Below are 22,048 nucleotides of genomic sequence, written 5' to 3'. Positions count from 1 at the left end.
CGTGTCAGTTGCACTCAAGTCTCCTCATTGTGTGTTTGTCTTGTGTGTTTGGTGGCCATGGAGACGGGGGCTCTCTGGGAGGAGTGAGGGTGTGATTATGGTGATGAGTGCTACAACATTTAATCCACGGGAGCACCGTGTTTCACCAAAACGTGCCACCATGTACCAAACATAATCAGTGTATTTTATACATGAACAAAATGTCATAGCATGTGCATAGATGTGAAATTAACAAGGTGTCTGCTCAGACACAAGCCCTATAAATACCCCTGAAATGATCATATTTGTGATAGAAGACAAGTATGAAAAATCTGTATTTTTCATGTCACAAATCAGTGCTGTTTTTTGCCATCAAAGCACAAACACACACTCTCACACTCATTCACACATGCACAGCACACACACAGTTTCTCCTCCGTCCTTTGTATCTTTAACTGTAGGTACAGTGCTGCGTATGTCTCCTAAAGAGGCAATCTCTTTGCGGCATCAAAGCTAAGGAGAAAATCAATACAAGCAGAAAGCCTCATTCATCACAAAACACCTCATCGAGACACCTGCAGGGCTCAGACAGCAGACTTGTAAACACAGAAAAGGCCTATGGGTGAAACAACTGGGTTAAAAACCCCGCAGCTGCATGGTGTCATTCATTCTTCAAATCTCTTGAGAGTGTTTTTTTTTTTTCCACACATCATCAAAGCATGTGAGCAGTCAGCAGGGAGGAGGATGTTCTGGTGTTTTAACCGAGAACAGAGAGTCTTTGAGTTTGGTGAGGCCGCTCGCTGGGTCAGTGTCAGGGCTGCATTGTACCGCTTCACAAAGATATCTGGTCAATTAGCTAGAGTGACCCAGTGAGAAGCAGAGGGGAAGGAAATCATGTCAGTGTTTCCATAAATGCAACACCAACTTTGTGATTATGTGCATCCTGTAAAATGAGCTGTTCTCAGTGAGGAAGTTGTTGAGCCGCTGGAACAACTTACTTCCTCTGATGCATGTTCAATCATAAATCTTATTATTCAGACAGAGAGAGAGAGCGAGAGAGGCTGACTGACTTCCTACAGCTTTTGTTCCCACCCTATAGTTTCCTAGATGGCAGATTCAGGCACAAAAACAGGATGGGTGAACTAAATCATTGTGGGGACTTTTCCTTTACTGCTCAGCTAAAGAAAGAAAAATGAGGGGATGTGTGGCTTTGCAAGAGGGGATTTGACTTTATTACCACAGTATATATGATCAGAAAATCAAGGTACACAATTTGTTGTTCCTTTTCAGTCCAAATTTCCCAAGTGATTTCAGTCTTATCATCATTTAAGTCTATTTTTACTTGACCGGGAAAGAAGTCCCATGAGATTTTTTTTTGAAGGATGACCTGCAAAAAAAAGGCAGCAGCACAAACAAAACACCAAGCTGCAGACATGATATTTAACCAAAAAAGCCCTAATTTAAACAGTCTTAATATACTGTAAACTATTGTATCACAATATCAAAAGTATATTCATCTCAAATATTGGTATGTTATTAAAAATAATAATAAAATTACCATGATCATGTCTATGTTTCATGTCTAATGTTTCAAAGACCATCATTTCATTCACTGCTGTAGAAGATGAGACTAAGTGAAGCATCCAAACGCACCTTGATCAGGAGGAGAGACGTGTGAAAGCCTGACTCCAGCAGCCCTCTGTCGATGCTGATTGGCTGAGCGGGGCCAGCGCGCGCTCTCCATTGGATGACCGTGTTGTCAGTTTTCTGCTCCGGCTCTGAATGCCGCACAGCCGGGGAGGCATGAAGATAACTAGTGATTAGCGGGATACGACGCTGGTACACGGAGGAAGACGAGGAACACACTCTGCTATGGTAAGACACCAACTCAGTGTAAATCGTTCAGCGGGATATGTGTCTACAATGAGAGGAGAGAGGAAAACTTTACTTCGCAATGATGTGGTTTAACCCTTAGAAACAAGAAAATGCCCCGATGAGTAGAGGTGTTGAATCTGGATGCAGGTCACAAACCGTAACTGTTGTTTTGGATTTTTGATGGTTTAAAATAACAGTTTCTCAAGGTGTAGTCGGTTTATTATTTTTAGATGTTTATCACTGTTGTGGCTGCAGTAAAAAAAAAATCAGTCTCTCACCACCAAGTGATTGTTATTGTCGGTATTGCGCGACGCGCGTTATTTGGAGCTCTCCCGGATATTTTTACGCACAGGGATGGATCGTCTTTGGGCGCAGCTGGCAGCGAGTGAAGGTGCTATAATTGGATACGAATCTCGCGATGATCTAACCAATTAGCAGATCTGCGATTATAGTTCTTTGTCCACCTATGGGAGAGCGTATAAACACAAAAGAAAAGAGAAGAGGCTCTCCCTGCATCAACCCCCCATATATGACCCACATTTTCTTTGCACACTTCCAAGCAAGTGCTTGTGCAGCAACGTGGAGTTGATCCATAATTCATAATAATGGTGACAGACTGGAATCCTTCATGTTATGGAATATTTATCCACCCATCCTTTGGTATAAATATGCATGAGGTTCTGTATAGACTGACCATTCCATTAAGCACCTGCTCTGTCAGCAGTTTCCTTGGATAGAAGTGGAGGTGAGAGCAGAGGTCATCAAAGAGGGTGCTGGTGGATGTAGCTACAGCACACTTTAGTTATCGATTTAATCATGTTAGATGTGTTTGGATTTAAATGGATAAGAATGAGAGTAACAGAGGGACAGCAGGGATTACACTTGCCTCCATATTTCATGCTCAGCGTTGAATGTTTTTGCTAAATGTGGGCATCAGTTCCCAGACATGACTTCCCAGTCAAACAGCTGTGTGCTCATTTCGGCAGTTTCCTGGTTTTTGTGGTGACTACTGCTGCTGCTCATGCAAGCACTTTTTTTGTCTGAAGTACGAGAAATTCAAATGTTTCACCACGTTTAGCATGTGATCAAACGATACACTGTACATTTTCTGAGTATCATCTCAGAAAGTACTCAACCAGGAGCTCTACTATTAGCGTCTTGGAGTAAACAGAGCTGTCCAGTGTCCTGCAGTTCCTGTGAGCTACTTAAGAAAGTCAATCCAGTTTCTGCTACACTGGATTAAACAGTCAGAATTTCTTTGGTTTCCAAAAAATTCCATTTACTTGAAATGTATTAAATAGTGCACACATAACATTAAGTTGCTATTCGAACATATAATGTATTAGACCACCACCCAGGCTTATGCCACAGCTGCTCTAAATTGTCAGCATTGGTAATTATCAAAATCATTTTTTATGTTTCTGTAATGGTTAATACACCAGTGTGTAGAAGCTCTTTAACATTTTAAATGCTAAAATGTCATTATTTGTGTCATGCATGAATTGTACTATTTTACAAAATAGTTATTTTCTTTCCATTCCTGAACAGAAAAATGTTTTAGTGGTTGAATGTTGTGCTTTTATGAATCGTTTCTGACTTTTCAGAGAAGCCCAGCGAAATGTGGGTATAAAAGACTGGTGAATTCAGTTTGTTATTTGCCTGCTAAATAACAATAACATTTTTAGTTTTAAACAAGTTTTCTTGTTTTTATGACAGGTGGTCTAATACATTTTGTTAAGCACTGTATACATTGGCATTGACTGGTTTACCAATTTCAACATAATATTAGGTGTTTTCAGGAATGACATTAAAAATATAGTATAATACTAACTATATTTAGAAATGCACAAATCTGTGAACTGAGCCCCAATTTGCTGCCCATATTGTGTTTGGGAACGCTGTCATACTTTAGGCACTAGATGGCACTATTGTCACACCACTGTTGTGGTTAAATTGCTCAAGTGATAAGGATTTTAGTATTTGGTTGTAAGCCTAAAATCACATGTTTACACTGCATGTAGGCTGTGTTATAGTATGTTGTAGTCGGGCACAGTGTAAAGTTATACTGGATATAACAGAGAATGGATTTTAACAAGACATTGCAAGACTCACTATATAGTCCTTAGATTCAAGTCACATGATCAACTCTTAATAAAATACACCTTGCATTACTAGTTAATACAATTGCACCTCATTCACTAAGCCACTACTAAAATGCATCGGTGGGCTTAATCCAGTGGGATTTTAAGGGGAGGTGTTGTTTGTGGTATGTTATTCTGCCATTAAACTGTTATCTCGGCAGCTGCTGACAGATCTTCTCTGTTTGAATCCTCTATAAACCAATTAGCAATGTGTCATGCTTGACTTGAAAGGCATCAGCCATGTGAAAATCCCTCTGTGTTACCTGGCTCTGACCCTGACAAAGGCTGCCTTTGTGCCAGTTTACTTTCACTTTTTATTCTCCTCAGGAATTGAGTAATCACTAGTTTTACAACACATGTTGCCACAGGCCTTGGTGTTTGCTTTCAAATACCCATATTAATTGACCGGTGTATGTGTGTGTGTGTGTGTGTGTCACGTGTTTTACACGAAATCTCAGCAGTGGTGTGTAGGAGTTGCCATAAACACTCACTTTCAGCAGCCCACACCCTGATCACCTAGATACCTCCTGTGTCTTCCGTCTATTGCACAATACCAGACCATAGTTAATAATCAACAACCTGAGATAAACACAACAGTGACCCTGTGTTTAACAAAAAAGTGGTCACCTCCATAGTTTTTTTTACAGTAATTCACCTCCCAAGTAGCTCCTGCTGAAACTGTGAAATGTTTGTGCAGATGTTTTGAGTGAGATGTGTTTTCTTTCTTTCTTTCTTTCTGTGTGCCTGCCACCGCTGACTCACATCCTGTCGTTTATTAACCAAAGCTGAGACTTTGGGTTAAGTGACCTCTCATATCCTGCCACAGTACGGGATCATCTTTCCCATCTTTCACTCCTAAAACTGTCACAAGCTAAACAGCACGCGAGGCCACACTTGAGTTCACGTCGTTGTTTTAATCGTACAAATTACACAAATATTTCTTGTAAAAAAAAAAAAAATGTAATATAAAAATAAATAACCAACATATAGGGTTCAGTTATCTTTTCCAGCTGCCTACACAGAACTACATATAAACAATATATTTGCCATTTGATAGTGTTATAAAGACATTATTAGCATTTATGACAAGCCTCCAGGGCTTAGTTTTTAACATCACATCAGTCATTTGCACAGAAAAGCCCCCCTGCTGCTGGACTAGAAGAGGGGTTCAGTTTACAGCCCAGGCAGCAGTTCAGGGGAGCCTGATGTCTGAGCTGTGTGGAAGGAGAAATAGTGGTTCTTTTACTGCTGGTCTACAATTAAGGGTCCACTGATTGGCAACAATTGGCATGTGCACACTTCTCTCCATGCACTGGATTTGTTTCAGGTTGGTTGACTACTGGGAATTTGAAGATGAGGTTTTCTAGTTGTGGCCCCGGCTCCGCTGTCGAGAGCGCAGCCGCTTGCCCCCTCTCCCTCTCCTCCTCCTCCTCAGACACAGTTTCACATCACGACCCAATTTATGAGCTCTGAAAAAAAAAAAACATGCACACGAGTTCAAACTATGTCTTAGTATTATTAGATTATTTTAATATAGACTGGATAAGAGTGAAAATGCATTCATGTAAAACAATACAGTTTCCTCTGCTGTATTAGTAGCTGATATTATCAGAAAAGCATACAAACATTAACATCAGAGGCAAAACTAGGTGCTTTGTTACAACAAGAACTGGCTTGGCAGACAAGATGGCTGTGATTTATGGGAAACAGGAAGACTGATGGGAACATTAATACAACCAGCTAAAACCATAAATACAGTTGTTTTTATTGTAATTGTATCACTCTCACCTATTCCAGCAACGAACTAGCTGTTTACCCAGCGGTGCGTCTGGATTCAGACACACTTGGTTGTTACTCATCAGTGTCACTCTGAAAAAACAACAACACACCAATCCACACATTTAGGCACACTTATTTTTGGACACGTGTGGGCATGTTTTTGTTTTTGTTTTTATGTGATCTGGTGCAGTGTACTCACATGACTGTGACTTTACTGCAGCGGGGGCTTTTGTGGTAGACAGTGAGATCTTTTAGTTGCCCCCTGACACCTGGTTGCGTGTGTTGACACATGCATCTCCCCGGGACAAACGTGCTGTCTGACTCTCTCACTGTGCACAACGGTAACAGGATTACAGGTTAATTCCATACAGGGCAGCGTGGGCACAGAGGAAGTTGCTGCAGCTTCATATGTTCAGACAATTGTGGCAAAAAAACAAAAACAAATACACACTGTTTCAAGATTGAATCAAAGGAAAAGACAGATTTGCATGGATTCTTACCTGTGATGAGTACACAGCAGAGGCTCAGGAAGACGAGCTGACAGACTGAGTCACAGTGAAGCTTCATGTTGGTAACCTGAGCGTTGACACTGAGCTCCTGAGCCACATGTTGCTGTTTTATACTTGTGCTCCTCCCCCGCACTCTCAGCGCTGGGCTTTCCAAACCAATTCCCTATGGAAATCCCCTAAGGCACTTTCTCTCTAAAATATCAGGACACAGGAATCAGGATACAGTGATCAGGGCCCGGCTGCTCCAGATTTGCCAGAGAAGACTTGACATTGTAAGCGGACACAGTGATTAATATTTCCCCCGTGGAATGCATTGAGCACACAGAAAGACAGACAGCTGTGATGCAGACTGGTTGTTTCTGTGGTGACTAAAAAAAAGATAAAAGATCTTTATCACTAATAAACAGTGCACAGTTACATAGTTGTAAGAAGCTGTGCACAGGAGCAGACTTTGTCCTTGAATGAGACATGAAGACACAGAGTTGGTTTCCAGGCATTGTTAAGCTGCGCCACAGCAATGCTAATTCTGTCAGTGTGTTTTTGGCTCTGTGTCAAAAAAAAGAAAGAAACACGTGATTTCTCCTCATTCCCTGTCTCTGCTTTCAACCCAGGGGCAATTATTATAAAACAGTTTAGTGTAAGTGTCAGAGAAAAACCTAACTTAAAATGATGCACAGTAGCACATTGGATTAATGTATATATTTTATACTCACCTTAATTTGGGGATAAAATGTATGTGAATATTTATCATCATTCATCTACGGCAGTAATTAAGGGTTTAAAGTGGTTAACACATGTATTAGACCACCACCTAATGCTGTAACAGCATTGGTAATTATCAAAAATCACTTTTAATGTTACTGTAATGGTTAAATACACCAGAATGAACCAAAATTATTATTTTTAGTGCAGCTTTTCCAAACATTTATTATTGTTATTCATGAATTTCCAAATGTACTGTTTTACACACACAAAAATCGTAAAGCACGTTATTATTTCCTGATTAAGACGTCAAATTCTAGTTATTTACTTTTATTCCTGAATAGAAAAATGAAGTGATTGAATGTTATGCTTGATTATTTCTCAGAGAAGTTCATGGAGCCGGCTCAAATTTGGGTATAAAAAGGTGAATTCAGTTTTTTGTTTTTGAAAGATTTCTAAAAATGTTATGTTTTCTGACAGGTGGTCTAATAAATGTGTCCTTGTGCATTTAGTGTTAATGAGATAATAGAGTCTGAATATGTCATTTTTATGATTTTCTGTGTCATCTTTCTTCTGCAGCTTCACTCCTGACAGGATGGGTGAGCAAAAGATCTTTGTGAAGCTCAGTGACGAGAAACATATTCCAAAGTAAGTCCCTTCTGCGCCATCACTGCACACTAATATCATGCAATCAAGTAATATATCCCAGTGGCTGCATACATGAAATTCAGTCTTTGCCCCCTTGTATTCAGCGAAAGCTACTCTTTTCTTTGTGGTTTAAATTCAGGGCTGACATTTTGTCTCTACTGAGGACCTACAACTGCTACCACGAAGGGAAAAACTTCCAGCTGCGGATGCGTGAGGTGAGAAAAGCTGAGCCACAGACAGATCAACTGACAGGATGATGGTGCTGGCACCAAAACAAGACAAAAGGGGAGGGTTGTTGAAAATACTGCGCGTGTGTGTGGGTGTTGCACTCATAATAAAACTGGAACTCATTTAATTCTCATGCAGAAATTGGGAATATAAAATGCTGCAGTTATGTGTTCAGTTTAAATGTGCAACCCCTGACTTCTTTTCCAACAAACCGTGTGGCTGGCAACCCACGAGATCCCCCTTTCCCTCAATAAGACAAATGAAAATTGAAGGAGGGGGAGGGAGTTACATATTTCAGTCAAATGCACTCACTTGCTTAGCGAAGCATTTCCACAGTAAACGCCTGCTCTTGTGGGTTCTGAAGCTGTTTGTAAGAGTGTGGTTATTTGTTTGATAATTATTTCTTTTTTTATGGTCTGGACTTCCCCTTTGTGTTCTCTACTGGGTTTTTGAGGAAGGGACACGTGTGTGTGTGTGTGTGTGTGTGTATTCATATAGAAAAAAAAAATGTAAAGGCCTATCTTTGTGGAGACATTTTGTCTGGGTCCCAAAACTTTAAGGGGCTTTTTTTTGGTTATAAGGGTAAGGGTTCGGCATATAGATTTGGTGGTTAAGGTTAGGGTAAGGGGCTAGAGAATGCCTTAAAGGCATACTTGAGTAAAAATATCTTACCAGAAAAGGACTTTGGTAGAAGTTAACGTCACTATTCATAATATTACTTAAGTAAAAGGGACGTTTACTTTAAATTTAAAAAAATGATATAAAATGTACTTAAGTTTTAGAAGTAAAAGTGAGGAGTTAGGATTGAGCCATGGTAGCTCAGTGGTAGGGTGAGTTGTCTTTCAACTGGAAGGTTGTGGTTTCAATTCCTGGCTCTGCTTGTGTCTTTGAGCAAGACGGTTAACCCCATGTTGAAGTGTGTGAATGGGTTAATAGCAAAACTATAGTGTAAAGCAGCTCATCAAGACTAGAAAAGCACTTCATAAATACAGACCATAATACCAGCTCTTCTTCTTCTGATTTTATTTGGTAGTAACAAGTAACAAAGATAGTTAGGGGAAATGTAGCGGAGTAAAAGTTGCTAGAAATACAAATAATGTACAGAAAGTAAAGTACAGATTTGTGAATTTTGTACTTTGGTACAGTATCAAAGAATTTGTACTTAGTTACGTTACAACACTGGGAATGCATTATGTCAATGATGTGTCCTCACTAAGATATAAACGTGTATGTGTGTGTGTGTGTGTGTGTGTGTGTGTGGGTTGTGCAGACCAGGGTGGTCATGAGCCGTCCCTGTTTTCTGTCCCCCCAGCCACACTCACTATGTTGTCTCATTCTGGGAAAATCCCCCACAGTCACAGACCATGGTGTGAGTTCAGACAGTACATATGTACATATGCATTTGTATATATATATATATATATATGTATATAAATATATATATATATATATAAATATATATATATATATAAATATATATATATATATAAATATATGTATACAGTATGATATAGATGGATCAGTCATATTATAATGATGACTTAATATTGGCCAAAAACAAGGAAACAATATCTTGAATCTCAATAAATGATTAATTTAAGGATCAGATATTAGACAAAACAATTTTTTTATGCCACATTATAAAGAGTAAATCAACACATTGCTTTAGAGCACGGCTTTGTATTGTTTGTCATTTTTCAAGTTTGGTTAAAAAAAAAACAACTAAAAAAACAAAGTTGTTATGTTGCTTCCTGTGTTATTGTTTAGACTGCAAGGTTCCAGTTTGGTGAGAAATGTAGAAAGCAAAGAAATAAGGAGCCAGAACAGACTCAATCAAATAAACCCACTGTATATGACATACAGCATATAGCAAAAACAATAAAAGGCACATGGCATTGTCATAGCTGTGTTTTTGACATACATAATAGACAAAGTAGATGTGGGCAGTCTCAAATGCTCTGCTCTTGTCGGCAAAAAGAAATTTACGATGTACACATTCTATTTGGGGCCACACGGTGGTGTAGTGGTTAGCACTCTCGCCTTGCAGCGAGAAGACCGGGGTTCGAGCCCTGGTTGGAACAAGGGCCTTTCTGCATGGAGTTTGCATGTTCTCCCCGTGTGTGCGTGGGTTCTCTCCGGGTTCTCCGGCTTCCTCCCACAGTCCAAAAACATGCAATGTGGGGATTAGGTAAATTGGACACTCCAAATTGACCATAGGAGTGAGTGTGAGAGTGAATGGTTGTTTGTCTCTATCTGTGTGTGGCCCTGCGATGGACTGGCGGACTGTCCAGGGTGTACCCCGCCTATCGCCCGATGTAGCTGAGATTGGCACAGCACCCCCCGCGACCCTCTGGCAGAGGATAAAAGCGGTAGATGATGACTGACTGACTGACATTCTATTTGTTGTATTGTTCAGAGTGTGCTGGAAATGTGTACACACTATAAAACAAAGTGTACAAGTAGCACATGACTTGCTTACTAGTTTGTGGTATACAAGTAATAAGCGGCACTAAAGGATATCATTAAATTATAGGTTGTTCGTCACCTCAAAGTTTATTCAGTAGTTGTTACGGGTTCGGTAGATGAAAATGTCTAATTACTAAGGGTTTAACATTTATGATTCAACTGGGTGACATCATCTGCTTTGTCATGAACATGATAAAACTCATCAAAACCAGAATTGTGGACGATAAAATGTTTTTTTCCCCAAACTGGACCATTGTAGTATGTTGACAACTACCTTATTATGTAGTCTTTCCCTAGCATAGCTTATACATGACTTAACCTCTGGAAGCAGATGAAGCGACACCGACAGTTAGTCAGTCATGACTCAGTAGATATTTTGAGGTCAGCAGAGGCATTTTACACTTGGAGACTGGCCAATGGACAACTTTTGGAAACTCATCCATGTGAATTCCCACAATCTGATGGGATGATTATTCCAAAAACAAAGCTTTACAGACATCACGTGACGACGTGTCTTGTTTCTTTTTCATCAATGGCACAAACAGGTTCTGTGTTTGAAGAAGTGGTGGGAAAAAGACAGTTGGAAATGTATGATTTCTTTTGAGGATTGTTTGCTAAATGACATCACGGTCACACTTGGCAGGTGAAGTCAGGTGGAGTGTGTGTGTTAGTCATGTCGTGGGAGGACATGTCAGGTGGTTCAGCACCATCCACAGTAAAACAACCCAGAAGAACAAGCTTGAACACGCGCCCACTGAGAGTTCAGCTGCTGTATCTGTAATACTGAAGATTATTGTGATTGCTGGAGGCCTTTATTCCGTTCACTGCTCACACAGCTGAGCCAGTGTGGTCAGTCTTTCTTGAGCGCATGTCATTGTGATGGACTTGCGCTGAAAGTACTGTGAACTTTTGTTCTTCCGTCATTTTTTCCATGACATTAATGTGACTGTCAAAACAAGTCAGTCAGATCTGGGTTAGGAGTGCAAACATAGGAGTGACTCAATGTGTTTGCCTGGACTTGCCTGCTGTGGTTATTAATCATTCATTCAGCTAGATTTGCCTGCAGCTCGCCCTGGTGGCTTTATTAGGGACTTTACATTGCACCACTGCAGTGCCATCAATCACCACTAGATGCCAGTATCGTGTTTTAGTTTTTTTAGATGTGATGCTCACTGTCTAAACATTACTGCTATGGTTGCTGTGAATTGTTAGATTAAGTAGCAAATCAACACCAAATGACGTCAAACGCAAATTTCATTTACACTTTATTTATATAATGATCATTAAATGTTGATCGGTGTGTTTACCAAACCTGGAAATGATGATGAAGAATGTCATTTTTTATGTTTTGTCCACAAACCAAAATAATTGAGTTTTTATGATTTCTTTGTTATATGGAGCAAAGAAACCAGAAAATGTTCACATTTAAGGAGCTGAAAAATCACACAGCTTATTTTAATTATTGAAAAAAACACTCAAGCCAATTAATAGTTGACGTCCAGTGGCTTCACACTTTGGGACCCACTGTTTGTACTATATATAATCATTATAATAATAATGACATTGTTGTTATTTTATTCACTGTCATTATGTTTTTAATTAATAGATTACATTAATTAGACATTACAGTATCATGATGGTTATTATTAATACCATTAGTATTACTATTGTTGTTTTTATGGTTGTTATGCAGTAAGTCATATTTACTATACACTGCTGGTGTTTTGTTGGTGTTGCTTATATTTATGTTTACAAGTATTGCATCAAACATTGGTATGAATATAGCAGCGGAGGTTAAATTATTGAATTCAACTGCCATTTTATTATTACTGGATTAGATTTATTCAGGGTTATTTCTATAAACTGTATATATGGATTGAACGAGATTTTCACATTTGGACCGCTGAAACCAGACTTTACTTTATTAATCATTTGAAGGTTTATTGACATATGAAATGATCTTCAGCTCCATTGTGGTGTAATTGTAGACACAGCAAATCATTTGTAGACACAGCAACATTTCCATATTTAATTTAATATTTTATTACAAACAGTGCACAAATATAAAATAGTAAACAAATATAAAACATGAAACCAATGTAAACATGTAGACCTGACTTCCTCAGTGCATAAAATTAAAAAATAAAATTTTTATTATTCAAGCGCCTCTGTGATTTTGTCCTTGTTCAGCTGTCATAATAAGGCCCATAATACTTTTAATCTCCATGAACAAATCAGGAGCATCCAGCGTGGCTCCATTATGAGTCCTACAGGACTTAAGACGACAGCAAGGTCTCAAGTCTTCAAGTCCTTATCTGTCCAAACAGCCAGTCCATGGGGTCTTTGCCTTTACTGTCCCGCTCCCTTCCCATTTTGAGAGAAAAGTCCTCCGTGGTGTTTAGACTCAGACTGGAAGATCTAGAAGTCCTTAGTGTGCGGGGAGACCCGCGAGGAAGTGAGGCAGAGACAGAGAGCTTCATCTGAGGCTTTGAGAACTGCCTGAGCCTGGGGGACCGCTGAAGTCTGACAGGACCACAGCTCGGGGCTTCAGTAGAGCAGGCAAGAGCCTGGATGCTGGTCATATAAGCCTCAAGAGACTGAGAGCCCTGGGTGCACTGGGAGGATGAGGGGTGCACAGAAGTGTCTTCCAGCATCTCAGTAATGGTGGGCAGGTGAGGCAGGGAAAGCAACAACAGCCTGCGTTTCATGCTAGAATGTAAGAAGAAGAAAAAATATCAGACTGCGGCTCTTTGTCTATAAATAATGAAGAACAAACCATGATTTTAATCTGCCAGCTTTTTAGGAAACTACCATTTATGCCACTCTTCTATATTCTATTATTTGTGTGAATTACACTTAAAAGGTTGTGTCACTAAATGACAGAAATGTATGTAACAAAAACACATCTTAAGTTGCTACAATTTCTTAACAAATATTTCCATGTAATAAAGAAGAGCTGATAATGGAAAAAAGAAAAGCAGTCTCACCTTTGGTGCTTGAGTCTTTATGTCTGAGTCGAGGGAAACAGAGTGGTGTCTAGTCCGCTTAGTTGAGTCTGACTGGAGCGGAGTGTGTGTCCAGGCTTTATAGAGGCGTGCTGAAGCGGCGCAATGAACCGTTATGTCCAAAAATAGCCCTGCTGACCCGACTGCATTAGTGTGTGTGTGAGGGTGTGTTCATGCCTGTTCAGGAAGCTCAGTAGTGGCAGATTAGCAAAGTTCAGTGGTGCAGCTGCCTTGTATGTTTATATTCCAGAAACAATGGAGCCTTGGGAACAATTTGACACACCTCCAAACATCTACTTTCTACTTCTCCTCTTTTTCCTCTGACATTTTACATGCATTTAGTCACACATGAAAATTACTGTTATCATCCAAGTGCTAGTAAATCTAGTAAATTTATTGATATATCTTTTGTCACAAAAAGCCTTATTTTCATCCCACTGCATATGTGACACAAGAAAAATATGTGAGTTAATTAGTTTATGTGGCCATTCAAATTAAGCCATTAACCATGAAAACTATACTTTCATTGGCTGAGACAGCATGAAGAATTTGTTCAACTCTATAAAAGCCATGTTACAGCAGAGTAGTGTTGTTGTTTGAGTAGTGTTGTACAGTAACAAAGTACAAATATTTGTTACTTTACAAAATTCCTTTACTTTTACTAAAGTAAAGTAGTAAAGTTGGCAATGGTCTGTATTTATACAATGCTTTTCTAGTCTTGATGAGTACATTTTACATCAGAAAAATGACTTTTGATACTTTTTTTAAGTACAGTAAATGTCATATACTTTAAGACTTTTACTTAAGTGATATTTAAGTAAGTGACTTCAGCTTCTACCAAAGTCATTTTCTGGTACGATACTTGTACTTTTACTCAAGTATCCCTTCAATGTACTTTATACAAGACAGTGTTGGAGTATGTCCTCTGAAACTTTTCTGAGTTTTTTTAGTACTTTTCCTCAATTTATAAATATTTCTGTTGTTTTTTTTTCCATATGAATTATTCTCTAACATGCATTCATGCAAGAAAACATATCACGTGTACATGTGTATATTTATCCCCTAAACAAAGTGTATAAATACTATGTGGTCTCTCTAAAATGATCACGACTTCCACTTTTTTTAACACACTGGTTAAACTCTGATAACTGTGACTTGTATTTCTAAGTATTCCCATGTTGACTCAGGTTTAAGCGGGGCTGCAGGGTGAACCACAGACTTGGATCTAGATGTGTATCAGATGATCAGACTGACTTTTTAGAATCACTCCAATCTGTATCACTTTTGGTATTTAAAATCCTTGTGTCTAATTGATTCATTAGCATGTGAAAAGACCTGCATGTGATATCCAGTTAGACATAGTGATGATATAACGAGCTATCAAAACAAAGGAGCTGACTGATACAGTGAAAATCAATGATCACAGTAAATACAGTTGTGGTGCAATGTGTCGGATTTATTGCCCGCTCATGTTATGATACATGCACATAAAACTTTAACCTTTTGTCTGACCTCATGCTGAAGACATCTTTTAGTTATGGTTTAAGATTTAATCTCAAACAGGGGAAAGGTCTGTGACACCATCATCTTTCTAATTTTAGAGTTTCAGTTTTATGAAATCGAAATAGTTCTTGCTTGTGTACGTGACCCAAAGCATACTTGGCTCTGTTGCTGCCTCCTCAGACGTGACTTCATCTTGTACTGTGTAAAGAAGGGAGGAACAAACCTTACAGGTTTTGTCCAAGATGAGAGGGGTCACCGTGCAGCTGTGAGCGACCGCTCCTGCACGTACACCTGATACTGAGCCGTTATGGCGGGCGGCCAGCAGGATATCCCCTCTGACTGTACCCGCTGGGGATTGTTGTTACATGTGTGTGTTTCTGTGTGTGTCTAGGATAATGGAGGGCTTGTCCTCGAGGGGCTGCTGAACATCCATTGGGGTCTACGTCGACCAATCAGACTTCAGATGTACGACGGCAATGAAAGACTCCGTTTCAACCGGTAAAATAGCCTGATCTACTGTGACACACAGATGCCTTTATGTGCTGAACAAATAATTATGTAAAGAGAAGACACTCCTTTTGCCCGAGTGTCACATGATGTCGCTTGACCAAAGATTTGGTGTTAAAAAAGGTTGTGAATAAATTCTCAAACTATTAAAAACAAACATTGCCCAAAAACGTGGCTTATATATAATATCTCAATATAATATATTGAGATATTGTGTGTAATTCTATATCCTGATAATATCAAGATATAAAACTGCACACAGATTGTTTCTTGACAACAATGACAATGGCAAAATGAATATAAACAATGAATGTGTTTCATATTAATATATGTAAATAATAATACTCTTTCTTGGCTTAGAAATAAATGACAGGTTCATGAAGATGGAACCTTAATTTAATTTCACGCCTGCAAGTTTGGACATCGGTGATCCACATTTTTCTCTTTACACACCTGTCCTAAGAAGTGGATGTGTGAGGCGATTTTCAGAAAGCTATCGTGGCCATTTGTTTGACTGTTTTATTACATTTTATGGCCAAAACTATACCTTAAACTTGGAGCCAAAGGTCTGACATCATTATGTTTCCCATAAGTGATCTCAGGCTTCTGGAACCTAACAAAATGACGACATGACAAAATAAAAAAAGCAGACATTAGTGTAAAGTGTACTGTGTAACTACAGGCTTATGATTAAAAGTGTCAGGGGACTATGGAGAGATTTGAGTTATCCTTCTTCCTTATGTTTTATTATGAACATGACGTTTTTCATTCAGAGAATATACTTCCATCTACGTCCATCTTTTTTACAGAAATGATACTGTGGCATCTGCAGAGTGGAACAATAATTCACTGGGCAGAGAAAGTGGACCAGGAAGTGAGTTACAAACAGCACATATGCATTCTTTATCTCTCACACACACAATGGTTTGCTCAGCTATTCTTATTACAACACTGCATTAAATTCCATTATTTTGGACAGCTTAAATGACGCATAATCCCTAATCGGTTGATGCCTAACCCTTACCTTAACTTTACCATAATTCACACACACACACACACACACACACACACTGGTTTCCATGACTTCAGAGGACATTGCATTGACTTACATTAATTTTCTAGAGACATAATCTAACCTTAACCAAAATAACTACTGGCCTAACCCTAAACTAAACCCAATGCTAACTTTAAAATCTAAAACCAGGTCTTAACCCTGAAAAAGCCCTTTAAAAATGTGAGGACCAGACAAAATGTCAGTATGTCACAAATACAAGAACAAACACACACCTGCTTGATTCACGTAGATTATACACATACATGCTGAAATAGATAAGAGGCCCACAAAATTGCTGTGTTCAGTATTTCCATTAGAAAATATTTAATCACTGAATTGTCTAAAAAAGTATATCTTTTTTTTCTTTAACGCTGCTCTGGATTGGTACATAAATGCCAAAGAAGAAAAAACATTGAGTCATATGTAAGTTTCTTTCTAAAAAGAAACTTACATATGACTAGTTTTTCAACGATACAGTATGTGATAATCAAAATGGATAAAACAAAATGATGAAAGCCTAAAGAAGAAAGGAGAAAACCTGTTTGAGGCAAATCAAAACATGTTGATTTGACTTGAAATAAAACTGTTACAAAGTGTCTGACTCACATGTAGATGATGCATGTGATCAGAGGAGTGTGTCTTTGTTGGCTTGATTCCCTGAGGTGGTGACATGGGTTGTCAGGAGGAGGAGGAGGAAGAGGAGGATTCTCCTCAGCTGCTAAGGACCAGGAGTGATGCGTCTTTCATGCGAGTTCAGAGGAGGTCAAAGACACACACTGCCAGAGACCTGCAGCGCTTGCGCACACACAGGTTCTCAATCAACGGCCACTTCTACAATCACAAGGTGCCATAAAACAGAACGTTTCATGCACACATTACAGTAATGTATCCTTTTGTTAGCACATCACCAGGTGCAGAGGGGATGGGGTTTCCTGTGTGGGTGTTCCTGTGCTTGTACTTGTACTTCACAATAGCCTCCTGTGGGTTCATTTCACAGAATACAAGGTTACACTGAGTTCCTTCATAAACACAGTGTGTGTGTATATGAATGTGTGTGTGTGTTACTGCTTTAGGACCTTTTCTGGTTTAACACAGACATTGTCAGGACCAATAGTCCTCATTGAGGGACCAAAACCTGGGCCTAATGATGCAGAAACTCATTTCTAAAGGCCCTGGTCAAACTTAGCTAGATTAACAAGTCTTTCATTAGGCTGTACAAATATTATGGAAGTCAAGTCGAGCACCAAAAATCGTATAATCCATACAGATTGAGGACATTTTGGGAAAATTAGGACATTCTGTCTGAACCTTTTGCCTGAACCTCTTCTTCCCGGTAGCCCGCGGTACCGGGGGCAAAAAATGCATCGCGATGCACATTAATCAAGGCACATTTACCTTTGATCAATATTGACATGCTGCATACCCACAAAAAGCTCAGCTAAAAGATTTTCATAGATAGTGCCAAACTAGAGTCGCCTAGGCATCTCTTCACTAAAACCTCTGTAATTTCACTCTGCTTCACTTCAGCATATTTATTTTAAAATGCAATATTTCTTTGGGTGCATTTCAAAGACGGTTCAGGGAAGGGCGTTTTTGGAGGTTAAGACCTGGCTTTAGGGTTAGGGTTAGAATTAGGTTTAGGCTAGGGTTAGGATACTTAGTTGTGATGGTTAAGATTAGACAAGGTTAGACATCTTGTCTACGAGGTGTCCTCACTATGAATGCTGTTTAAACATCATATTATGTGTCTCAGGTCCAGTAGTCCTCATGGAGACTGAAACCTGGTCCTAATGAGACAGAACCTCATTTAAAGTTTAGGGCTAAGATTTGAATTGTGGTTTGGTTAAGGGTAGATATAACTTTGTTTAGGCTGTCCAAATTAATGGAAATCAATGCACTGTCCTCAGAAGAATAGCTGCACAAAAGTGTGTGCATGTGTGTGTGTGTGTGTGTGTGTGTGTGTGTGTGTGTGTTATTCCAGCTGCAAAGTGAGTGATTTCCTGCTTTTTTTTCTTAGATTTCCTGTTACAGAATGTTCAAGTCCAGAAATCACAGCTCGGTTCAAGAAGTTAACCTAGTGTGAATGCAGTTTATCGGTTTTTAACACTTTGTGTCCTCTCTTATACACGTGTGAATGTTTTATGTTTGTCTCTTGAACTTCAGACGTCTGTATTTACACCGGCCTATGGTTCGGTCACCAACGTACGAGTAAACAGCACCATGACGACTGAACAGATCCTGAACCTGCTGCTGCACAAGTTCAGGGTGGAGAATAAATCTGAAGAGTTTGTCCTTTATATGGTGCATGAGTCTGGTGGTAAGTTACACACGTGTGTATTTGTGTGTTCTAGTGTGCGTTTACCTTTACGTTTGTGGTCAGTTGTTGTTTTGTTTTCTTCTGGGCTCTTGTAGAGAGGACCTGTCTGAGGGAGGGTGATTACCCTCTGGTGGCTCGGGTCCTTTATGGACCCTGTGAGAAAATCTCCAAGATCTTCATCATGGAGGCTGACCTGGGAGAGGAAGTTACATATGATGTGAGTCTCCTGATAAGTGACCCTTTTTCTTTTTCCCTATTTTTTCTTTTTTTTAAGGATACAATGGTAATAGACATTTGGGTTAAATTTAGAAGGCTGGATAAAGATATCCTGTTTTGGGACTGGTATAACAATAGGCTACGATGAAAACTGTGCAATGAGTGCAAACCATGTTCGGATATGCTGGAGTGTCTATTTTTATCAACTCTATCAAATCTCTATCACAAATTCAAGAGTCGGAATATTCAGAAACTGACTTACTTCTCATGGTATCTAGCTGCACACAACCCTGTGTGTGATATGTAATATTCACCTCAAAGTGGAGCTGGCTCCACTATTATGTTTGTGTTGCTTAAAATAATAAAATATGACATAAAATAGCACATGTTTCCTTATGGAAACAGACTCTAGGTTATTTTGAATGGACAAGCTTTAGCCAGTTTTAACAGGGCTTCTCACACAGACAATATAGCCTTTAAGTCTGTTATGTCATGGGGTTTTTTGCAGAATAACAGGGAAGATATTTCTGAAAAGTGTTCTCCTCTGTTGAGTTTTTCATATTTAAATTTGTAATATATATATATATATATATATATATATATATATATATATATATATAATTTAAGACCCAACTGTTCCTCTAAACATAATACAAAATGGTCCTTTAGTTTCTTTGTTCTGGTTGTGTTATTGTGTCACCGACAGTCAGTTAGTCCAAACCATTAGTATTTTATCTTTTTATTGTTTTGATTTGATTTTAGACTTATTACTTATCATCATATCAACATGCTTTTATGTGTCTTTTATTTCCTGATGCATGCATCATTTATTACACATTTTTTAAAGGATAATCTTGTTTAGCTTGCTAAAACTTCTATTTTTCAAACTTTCTCTTCCCCAGGTTGCCCAGTACATTAAGTTTGAGATCCCTGTCTTAGACAGTTTTGTAGAGAAGCTTAAAGAGGAAGAGGAGCGTGAGATAAACAAACTGACCAAAAAGTAAGTCAACGTCTCTCAGAGTTGCAAAAGTTGCTTCAGTCAAAACAAAGCCCTCGTTGTTTAATGGTGCATCTGTTTCATTACATAAAGCCAATGACTCGCAGCAGGATTAGGTAATCAAAACAAGCCTGCTGCTCTTCAATGAGGCCACTGTTCCTGTGAATCATTCATCACTAATCACTCACTGTTTACATCTGTGTAAAATAAAGAATGTGATCTCAGCCCTGTATTCCTAAAATGATATGATATTACCATACATATTATTATTGTTATTAGTATTATTATTGTTATTAGTATTATTATTATTATTATCAATATTATTATTATCAAGACTATACGACTATGCTCTGAATGTGAATTTATAAGTGGCAGTGTGCTAATTGTGTTGTGATTTGTGTTTTTCCCCACCTCTGCAGGTACACAGCTCTGAAATCTGTGATTCTACATCAGCTTGAAGACAGAGCTCATACCAGCGACAGAGCATAGTGTGTTTGTGTGTGTGTGTGTGTGTGTGCGTGTGCGTGTGCACGCGTGTGTGTGTGTGTGTGCATCAGGGATGCTTCAGGATTGTTGATGTACAATGGGAACATTTACTGTTGTTTACTGTTGTAAAAGGGTAAAGGTTAAGGTTCAACAGAACCACAAACACCAATGTGCTACTACTTTTTAGAATGATATAAATACATATCTCTCTGTTAATGCTATTAATAGTAACGTTTCTCTGTTTGATAAATCTGCCTTGTTAACGTATTCACATTTTGTATAAGATCTCCTTTAGAAATATGAATATTTATACATATTTTTTTGGTAATGTTTTTTGCTGACTTAAACCTTTTTATGTAATAAATCAGTTGTAATGTGGCCTTCTGCTGCTGTATCTCTGCTGACACCAAACATAAAACCCAGCTCAGTCTTCCCACAAGTAATCTTTATTATTTCCTGAACTTCCACAGTGGCTGGAGCTCAGATTAGCATTGTTCTTGTGACCCTCTGTGCCAGCCTGTTCCCATGAGCTGTGCGTGCGGCCTGTACGTGCATGTGTGTGGCTGATTTAAACTGTGTTGAACTTGCCCTGGTGTGAGCCTCTTAAACAAGCCACCAGACTGTAAACAAGCAATGTGCGACGGGGTGCTAAGCTGTCTAATGCAGGCACAAGCACAGAGGATCACAATTAGGCTGAACTAATGACATCTACAACAAGAGATGGTGTTGTTATGGCATTAGAAATATTGCAAAGGCTTGTAAAGGTACACAGGACACCGAATACAGGGTCAGATTATCATTGACCATATCTACAGTACATGCCAAAATGTGATTTGCAGATTAGCTTGCCTCAGTTTGAAATGAGTGTTTCCCGATACAGAGAGTACTGGTACACGGTCTGTTGGGAAATGTCCCTGTTATGGGGAAACACATGTCAGGAACAGAAACTGCAGCTACACCAGCTACTGTTTGATGCACACATGTTACAGGATATTCACTGGACATATCCAATTCCAACTGAATTAAATCTGTTTTTATAAAAGGTTGAAACTCTCTAACGTTTTATGGACTTGGTCTGCAATATACAAACACATCATCGGTCCAGGATGACACATTTTGGAATCCAGCTACATGATGGGAAGACAGCAAGCAGCAAGCATTTACACTTAAGATAGAAGAAGAGCAAGTTTCAAATACTAATGAAAGGGTGGTCGACATTCTTCATCACTCGTCACACCTGTTTGGACAACTGCATTGTTGGAATGAAACAAATATAATCTAAGAATTGTTCCGAGCCCAGCGTCGTGGCTGCTTTTTCTCTGTGTGTATGTGAATGTGTGATGGGTTATAAGTGTGTATGTTTGATTGAATGATGTGTGTGTGAGTGTGTGAGTGTGTCTATAGGTGCATCCTGGGAGCTGACAGGAGGTTCCAGTAGGCCTGATCAGCCTAGCCGCAGTGGAGTTCTGTTGAACCACTCACAGCAGACATGTATTACTTGTTTTGTTTTCAATAAACCTTTAAATTGGTTTGTTCTGTGTGTTGCTGGTTGTTTCTTGGAGTTGGGGAGAGGGAGTCTCCACATCATACCAAAGTATTTCCTAAGAAAAAAAACAATATTTTTTTTTGTGTCCTT

The 22,048-nt window shown here is 39.0% G+C and overlaps 3 protein-coding genes across 4 annotated transcripts; 1 reads left to right on the top strand and 2 right to left on the bottom strand.

The window, feature by feature from the left end:
• Positions 1–1,747: 1,747 nt before the first annotated feature.
• rassf4a (Ras association domain family member 4a) lies at positions 1,748–21,941 on the top strand. Of its 2 annotated transcripts, XM_058652040.1 has the most exons (11): positions 1,786–1,854; positions 7,371–7,409; positions 7,565–7,633; positions 7,773–7,848; positions 15,227–15,333; positions 16,152–16,216; positions 17,059–17,240; positions 18,560–18,713; positions 18,809–18,930; positions 19,832–19,929; positions 20,346–21,941. In XM_058652040.1, exons 3-11 carry the CDS (start codon positions 7,581–7,583, stop codon positions 20,413–20,415), a joined length of 927 nt encoding a protein of 308 aa, XP_058508023.1. In that variant the 5' UTR covers positions 1,786–1,854; positions 7,371–7,409; positions 7,565–7,580; the 3' UTR covers positions 20,416–21,941. The 2 variants fall into 2 exon arrangements, with proteins under 2 accessions (XP_058508022.1, XP_058508023.1); XM_058652039.1 differs by lacking the exon at positions 7,371–7,409 and having other exon boundaries at positions 1,748–1,854.
• Positions 4,890–6,450, bottom strand: LOC131474270 (C-X-C motif chemokine 9-like). The gene is made up of 4 exons (XM_058652044.1): positions 6,275–6,450; positions 5,974–6,103; positions 5,784–5,864; positions 4,890–5,464 (listed from the first exon to the last, which is right to left on the bottom strand). The coding sequence occupies exons 1-4, from the start codon at positions 6,339–6,341 to the stop codon at positions 5,359–5,361; spliced, it is 384 nt and encodes a 127-aa protein (XP_058508027.1). The 5' UTR covers positions 6,342–6,450; the 3' UTR covers positions 4,890–5,358.
• Positions 12,343–13,400, bottom strand: LOC131474269 (protein DEPP1-like). The gene is made up of 2 exons (XM_058652043.1): positions 13,315–13,400; positions 12,343–13,036 (listed from the first exon to the last, which is right to left on the bottom strand). The coding sequence occupies exon 2, from the start codon at positions 13,033–13,035 to the stop codon at positions 12,631–12,633; it is 405 nt and encodes a 134-aa protein (XP_058508026.1). The 5' UTR covers position 13,036; positions 13,315–13,400; the 3' UTR covers positions 12,343–12,630.
• Positions 21,942–22,048: the final 107 nt, after the last annotated feature.

The sequence above is a fragment of the Solea solea genome, chromosome 15, assembly GCF_958295425.1.
Source record: "Solea solea chromosome 15, fSolSol10.1, whole genome shotgun sequence".
Classification (NCBI taxonomy): domain Eukaryota; kingdom Metazoa; phylum Chordata; class Actinopteri; order Pleuronectiformes; family Soleidae; genus Solea; species Solea solea.
This window is presented reverse-complemented; position numbering and strand designations above follow the sequence as displayed.